Genomic DNA, 8,859 nt, shown 5'->3' with positions numbered 1-8,859 from the left:
GTCATCTGCCATAGTAACGGGATAATCAGTGATCACTTCCTGTCTGATATATCCCAGCCCTCGTCATCTGCCATAGTAACGGGATAATCAGTGATCACTTCCTGTCTGATATACCCCAGCCCTCGTCATCTGCCATAGTAACGGGATAATCAGTGATCACTTCCTGCCTGATATACCCCAGCCCTCGTCATCTGCCATAGTAACGGGATAATCAGTGATCACTTCCTGTCTGATATACCCCAGCCCTCGTCATCTGCCATAGTAACGGGATAATCAGTGATCACTTCCTGCCTGTGAGGTTAAATGCAGGAAGTTCTCATTATGAGATGACATCTCTTGCTTAGATCACATTGGTAACGGAAACTGCGGTTTTGTCTGTTCTCTGTACAGTCTTGGTGTCTGTGGCCCAGACACAACACTTGTGGTTTTGTGATGTAATCTATAGATGCAGTGATCTGAATGTTTCCACTAACCTGTCGCTGAGGTTTAATGCTGACACGGCCTGCTTTCATTTCCACACTCATCAGGTTTTCACCTATAAATGTTTGCCTCAATAAGTGGTAACTATTCTCTAACTGCCTGGTGGCCACCGAATGTCTTAAAACAGAGACTCAGACTTTAATGAATCCTGAGCTGTCGTTTTACAACAACTCATAAGAATAGTTCTGAGCTGATAAACCATAAGCAGAGGACTTTCCGGCCCTACATATAAGAAAAAGGTCCTCACTGCAACTTTCAACTTTCCTACCAAGCTGATGTGTGTCCTCTGCATGGCTATTGTCCCTCATACACCACTCTAAAACCAAATTCTGGTATCCTATAGTTGCCATTATCATTGGTTAGAGTAGCTGTCAGAGATGCCACAACTGGCCACACAGCTTATTCGGTCGTGAAGAATAAAAAGCTGAATGATAGGTTGAACAACACAGATTTGTGTGACAGGAAAAAAAGTCGGTGTTGGACGAGGTAGATTAGGGAGGAATGAAGATGATGTGTTGGAGGAGGTAAAGCGCCATCTCCACATAGAACTATTTTGAGGCAATTTTTTTACATATACCACTATTGGGTGTTTGGTCGCACTCAGATATACGCACACCTTGGTGTGCATTGTGGTGATGCGTTCAAACACCCAAGAGTGGTACATCTATAATATATATATCTATATGTAACATTTTCTCGTGCACCCCATTTCCTGACTATGTACTGTAATGCAATTTGTGTCAGACAATTCCCCAGGTGTCCACTAATTGCTGTGCTTGGGGGAAGTCTCCGTCTCTGCGAGCTGTTAGGCCTCAGTCCATGAAGAGCATAGCTTATCTTTAGCAGATGATGTGGTCACTTACCTCCGGCACCACAGATGGATGAAGAATAAAGCTTTGTGGTCACATTTCCCCGGTGATTATGTTGGAGAGATGGGGGCAGTAGTACCAGATTCTGACATTGTGTTGCCGCTAGCAATGCCAGCCCCTGCCCCCCTTTTGTTTGGAAAACATTGGGAGTCTCGCAAACACACCGAAGCATCTAATTATGAGGGAGTTATTTTGGGCGAATGTGAGAGTGTCTCCAGCTTGCAGTGGTCCAGGGTGTCCCTAAGAGGGATCCTAAGGAGAAAGCTGTTGTCGTGCTGTGTGTATTGCGGGAATCCATTACTTCCAGGACACCAGCGTCACAGAAAGGCTCTAGCATGGTTATCGCACACAGACGGGGAATCTCATTGGATGGATGACTGTATGAAACAGTCTCTCTGATGACAAAGACAACAACGACCTTCAAACTGCTTCTACTTTTATTTTCAAAATATAAATTCTAAGAAGCAAATGTTAATTACTGTATAAAGCTGTACACGTTTATGTGGTAAGCGAGGGGATCCACTATACCGTATACAAAGGTCTATGGAGGACAGTAACTCCGACTACAGGGATCCTGCATCTAAACTGTGCTTCTGCCCCCATCCCCCCCATTACGCATTATCCCACTGGGTAGCTGTATAAAGCTGTACACTGTTATCTGGTAAGCGAGGGAATCCACTATACCATATACAAAGGTCTATGGAGGACAGTTACTCCAACTACAGGGATCCTGCATCTAACCTGTGCTTCTGCCCCCGTTGCGCTTTATGCCCACTGTGTAACTGTATGGGGGGCACACGGGCGCCTGAGCGGCTGAAACACGTTAGTACATGGCTGATAACGATAATCTTCCATGGGGTCCGGCTTTGTTGTGTTGTGGATGTCTAACTGGTCGGTGCATGTGCTTCTGCTGGTGGGTTCTGGCTACACATGTCTATCTTCTCTCTATATCTAAGTTATATACAGCTGATTTCCGCCTGCATATTACCCCTTCCGTACCGGCGCTCGCTGTCCTAAGATACATCTGAGGTCAGCGTGTATGAAATAGCCACAACGTGTGAATAGACTTATGTATCATTTTGGTGTTTCTGGATAAATCGGGTGCTGACCCACACGGCTGCACTGTGGTGATGATATCGGTGAGGTACAAGCCAGGAGCCACCTCATTCCTCCGAGCTCACGGTCTGGTGCTTGTTGTCCTCTACTTCCTCTCCTCCTCTGGGGCCGTCACTTCCACAGACAGGATCTGCTCATCCCCCATGGGGGAAGGGCTGACTCTTATAAAGACTGTGTTATCCGCAGACTCTGAGACTATTTCAGTGGGATCATCATCTTCTGGTTTGCTGGGCGGAACCGGAGACCGGCGGTGTACAGGCGAGCCGGGAGGAACCGGACTGGTTGTCGTGGGCTACAGAGAGGATGACACCAACAAACACTTTGTACTCCTTATAAAACACCAAAAAAACCCTCATTGCCCTGTTGTCGGCTGATGAGCCGCGAACGGACATCGCCTGTAACTAGCGGAAACTCGTTATGTCACACAGCCCCCCCCCCCCGGAATAACACGCTTATAGTATGTTGTACAGACTGTCAGAAACCCTCATGTAAATGTTGCAATCTCCCGTTCTTACCTCAATGGTCTTTTTTACTTTCAGACGGTGCTTTAATTTTGAAAATCCCTTGAAGCCCATTTTTTCCGTGGCAGCGAGGGCCGCCTTCAGTAGTTTGGGAGTCTCAGGCCTGGGCGGGATAATGTGCTGGAAACCCTTCTGCGCCGGACCCTCATCTCTGGGCTTGCTGCTGTTCTTAAGCATTTTCCTAGTGTAAGGAAACAGACACACAGCATAATAGAGATGAGGAGACGATAATTCGCGCCCATGATCTTTGTCACCCCCCCATCTGGGCTGGAGCTTTCCTGTCTCTTATCTGCTCTCTAAGCCCCTCGGGGCTAACCTAAGAGGAATGGGCACTTTCACTCACTTTGCTTTCCTGCGTAGGACCTTCTGGGACTCAGGGTAATGGGTGAGGATGTCACTCAGATCCTTCTTATCCAGGATGAAAAGGTTGGTGTATCCATGGGCCACCACATTGGCTGTACGTCTGTTTCCCCCACCGACTGCCAGGAGACTGACGGAAGCAAAAAGATGGATGAAGGTAACCTGCAAGCGTCATTTACCCCGAGCCTTTCCCCGACTGAGGTCACCAGACTCCCTACTCAGACTCCCTACTCAGACTCCCTACTCAGACTCTCCAGCACAACATTTTGGAGTTTAAAGAATATAGAAAGGACCTAATAATGTAAGGTAAGAGGTTTTGCACTGACGTGTCCTCCCATACCCAACCCATCCCATACCTAATCACATACCCAATCACATACCCAATACCATACCTAATCACATATCCAATCCCATCACATATACATCCCATACTATCCCATCCCCCATCCATCCCATACCTAATCACATACCTAATCACATACCCAATCCCATCACATACCTAATCACATATCCATCCCATACTATCCCATCCATCCCATACCTAATCACATACCTATCCCATCCATCCCATACCTAATCACATACCCATCCCATACCTAATCACATACCCAATCCCATCACATACCTTTCACATACCCAATCCCATACCCAATCCCATCACGTACCTATCCCATACACAATTACATAACTAATCACATCCCTAATCTCATACCTAATCCCATACCCAATCCCATACCCAATCCCATAACTAATCACATCCCTAATCACATACCCAATCCCATCCCTAATCCCATACCCAATCCCATCACGTACCTATCCCATACCTAATCCCATACCCAATTACATAACTAATCACATACCCAATCACATACCCAATCCCATCACGTACCTATCCCATAACTAATCACATACCTTATACCAATCCCATAACTAATCACATACCCATCCCATAACTAATCACATACCCAATCCCATCACGTACCTATCCCATACCTAATCCCATACCCAATTACATAACTAATCACATACCCATCCCATACCTAATCACATACCCAATCCCATCACGTACCTATCCCATACCCAATCCCATAACTAATCACATACCTTATACCAATCCCATAACTAATCACATACCCATCCCATAACTAATCACATACCCATCCCATAACTAATCACATATCCAATCCCATCACGTACCTATCCCATACCTAATCACATACCCATCCCATACCTAATCCCATACCCAATCCCCTCACGTACCTATCCCATACCTAATCCCATAACTAATCACATACCCATCCCATCACATACCCATCCCATACCTAATCGCATACCCAATCCCATCACGTACCTATCCCATACACAATTACATAACTAATCACATCCCTAATCTCATACCCAATCCCATACCCAATCCCATACCCAATCCCATACCCAATCCCATACCCAATCCCATCACGTACCTATCCCATACCTAATCGCATACCCAATCCCATCACGTACCTATCCCATACCCAATCCCATAACTAATCACATACCCAATCACATACCCAATCCCATCACGTACCTATCCCATACCCAATCCCATACCCAATTACATAACTAATCACATACCCATCCCATACCTAATCACATACCCAATCCCATCACGTACCTATCCCATACCCAATCCCATAACTAATCACATACCTTATACCAATCCCATAACTAATCACATACCCATCCCATAACTAATCACATACCCAATCCCATCACGTACCTATCCCATACCTAATCCCATACCCAATTACATAACTAATCACATACCCATCCCATACCTAATCACATACCCAATCCCATCACGTACCTATCCCATACCCAATCCCATAACTAATCACATACCTTATACCAATCCCATAACTAATCACATACCCATCCCATAACTAATCACATACCCAATCCCATCACGTACCTATCCCATACCTAATCACATACCCATCCCATACCTAATCCCATACCCAATCCCATCACATACCTTTCACATACCCAATCCCATAACTAATCACATCCCTAATCACATACCCAATCCCATCCCTAATCCCATACCCAATCCCATCACGTACCTATCCCATACCTAATCCCATACCCAATTACATAACTAATCACATACCCATCCCATACCTAATCACATACCCAATCACATACCCAATCCCATCACGTACCTATCCCATACCCAATCCCATAACTAATCACATACCCAATCACATACCCAATCCCATCACGTACCTATCCCATACCCAATTACATAACTAATCACATACCCATCCCATACCTAATCACATACCCAATCCCATCACGTACCTATCCCATACCCAATCCCATAACTAATCACATACCTTATACCAATCCCATAACTAATCACATACCCAATCACATACCCAATCCCATCACGTACCTATCCCATACCCAATCCCATACCCAATTACATAACTAATCACATACCCATCCCATACCTAATCACATACCCAATCCCATCACGTACCTATCCCATGCCCAATCCCATAACTAATCACATACCTTATACCAATCCCATAACTAATCACATACCCATCCCATAACTAATCACATACCCATCCCATAACTAATCACATACCCATCCCATACCCAATCCCATCACGTACCTATCCCATACCTAATCCCATAACTAATCACATACCTTATACCAATCCCATAACTAATCACATACCCATCCCATAACTAATCACATACCCAATCCCATCACGTACCTATCCCATACCTAATCACATACCCATCCCATACCCAATCCCATCACGTACCTATCCCATACCTAATCCCATAACTAATCACATACCCATCCCATCACATACCCATCCCATACCTAATCGCATACCCAATCCCATCACGTACCTATCCCATACCCAATTACATAACTAATCACATCCCTAATCCCATACCCAATCCCATACCCAATCCCATCACGTACCTATCCCATACCCAATCCCATAACTAATCACATACCCAATCCCATCACGTACCTATCCCATACCCAATTACATAACTAATCACATCCCTAATCCCATACCTAATCCCATACCCAATCCCATACCCAATCCCATCACGTACCTATCCCATACCCAATCCCATAACTAATCACATACCCAATCCCATCACGTACCTATCCCATACCTAATCCCATACCCATCCCATCCCCATCCCATACCTAATCGCATACCCAATCCCATAACTAATCACATCCCTAATCTCATACCCAATCCCATAACTAATCACATACCTAATCCCATACCCAATTACATAACTAATCACATCCCTAATCTCATACCCAATCCCATAACTAATCACATACCTTATACCAATCCCATAACTAATCACATACCCAATCCCATCACGTACCTATCCCATACCTAATCACATACCCATCCCATACCTAATCACATACCCAATCCCATCACATACCTTTCACATACCCAATCCCATAACTAATCACATCCCTAATCACATACCCAATCCCATCCCTAATCCCATACCCAATCCCATCACGTACCTATCCCATACCTAATCCCATACCCAATTACATAACTAATCACATACCCATCCCATACCTAATCACATACCCAATCACATAACGTACCTATCCCATACCCAATCCCATAACTAATCACATACCCAATCACATACCCAATCCCATCACGTACCTATCCCATACCCAATCCCATACCCAATTACATAACTAATCACATACCCATCCCATACCTAATCACATACCCAATCCCATCACGTACCTATCCCATACCCAATCCCATAACTAATCACATACCTTATACCAATCCCATAACTAATCACATACCCATCCCATAACTAATCACATACCCAATCCCATCACGTACCTATCCCATACCTAATCCCATACCCAATTACATAACTAATCACATACCCATCCCATACCTAATCACATACCCAATCCCATCACGTACCTATCCCATACCCAATCCCATAACTAATCACATACCTTATACCAATCCCATAACTAATCACATACCCATCCCATAACTAATCACATACCCAATCCCATCACGTACCTATCCCATACCTAATCACATACCCATCCCATACCTAATCCCATACCCAATCCCATCACGTACCTATCCCATACCTAATCCCATAACTAATCACATACCCATCCCATCACATACCCATCCCATACCTAATCGCATACCCAATCCCATCACGTACCTATCCCATACCCAATTACATAACTAATCACATCCCTAATCCCATACCCAATCCCATACCCAATCCCATCACGTACCTATCCCATACCCAATCCCATAACTAATCACATACCCAATCCCATCACGTACCTATCCCATACCCAATTACATAACTAATCACATCCCTAATCCCATACCTAATCCCATACCCAATCCCATACCCAATCCCATACCCAATCCCATCACGTACCTATCCCATACCCAATCCCATAACTAATCACATACCCAATCCCATCACGTACCTATCCCATACCTAATCCCATACCCATCCCATCACATACCCATCCCATACCTAATCGCATACCCAATCCCATAACTAATCACATCCCTAATCTCATACCCAATCCCATAACTAATCACATACCTAATCCCATACCCAATTACATAACTAATCACATCCCTAATCTCATACCCAATCCCATAACTAATCACATACCTAATCCCATACCCAATTACATAACTAATCACATCCCTAATCTCATACCCAATCCCATAACTAATCACATACCTTATACCAATCCCATAACTAATCACATACCCAATCCCATCACGTACCTATCCCATACCTAATCACATACCCATCCCATACCTAATCACATACCCAATCCCATCACATACCTTTCACATACCCAATCCCATAACTAATCACATCCCTAATCACATACCCAATCCCATCCCTAATCCCATACCCAATCCCATCACGTACCTATCCCATACCTAATCCCATACCCAATTACATAACTAATCACATACCCATCCCATACCTAATCACATACCCAATCACATAACGTACCTATCCCATACCCAATCCCATAACTAATCACATACCCAATCACATACCCAATCCCATCACGTACCTATCCCATACCCAATCCCATACCCAATTACATAACTAATCACATACCCATCCCATACCTAATCACATACCCAATCCCATCACGTACCTATCCCATACCCAATCCCATAACTAATCACATACCTTATACCAATCCCATAACTAATCACATACCCATCCCATAACTAATCACATACCCAATCCCATCACGTACCTATCCCATACCTAATCCCATACCCAATTACATAACTAATCACATACCCATCCCATACCTAATCACATACCCAATCCCATCACGTACCTATCCCATACCCAATCCCATAACTAATCACATACCTTATACCAATCCCATAACTAATCACATACCCATCCCATAACTAATCACATAC

General features: G+C 44.2%; 1 protein-coding gene across 5 annotated transcripts in view; it reads right to left on the bottom strand.

Moving 5' to 3' along the window:
• Window positions 1–1,825: 1,825 nt before the first annotated feature.
• The window catches only part of CNGB1 (cyclic nucleotide gated channel subunit beta 1), a 189,526-nt gene continuing 182,492 nt past the window's right edge, over window positions 1,826–8,859 (bottom strand). For all 5 annotated transcript variants that reach the window (XM_088450817.1, XM_088450813.1, XM_088450814.1 and 2 more), the window contains 3 exons: window positions 3,330–3,476; window positions 2,981–3,167; window positions 1,826–2,757 (listed from right to left, as the gene is read on the bottom strand). In XM_088450817.1, coding sequence (XP_088306943.1) covers window positions 2,551–2,757; window positions 2,981–3,167; window positions 3,330–3,476 — 541 coding nt within the window. In that variant the 3' untranslated portion in view covers window positions 1,826–2,550. The remainder of the gene's footprint in view (window positions 2,758–2,980; window positions 3,168–3,329; window positions 3,477–8,859) is intronic.

Source organism: Taudactylus pleione, unplaced genomic scaffold (assembly GCF_031769625.1).
Source record: "Taudactylus pleione unplaced genomic scaffold, aTauple2 ptg000526l, whole genome shotgun sequence".
NCBI lineage: Eukaryota > Metazoa > Chordata > Amphibia > Anura > Myobatrachidae > Taudactylus > Taudactylus pleione.
The sequence above is the reverse complement of the archived record's forward strand: the minus strand, read 5'-3'. Positions and strand labels throughout refer to the sequence as shown.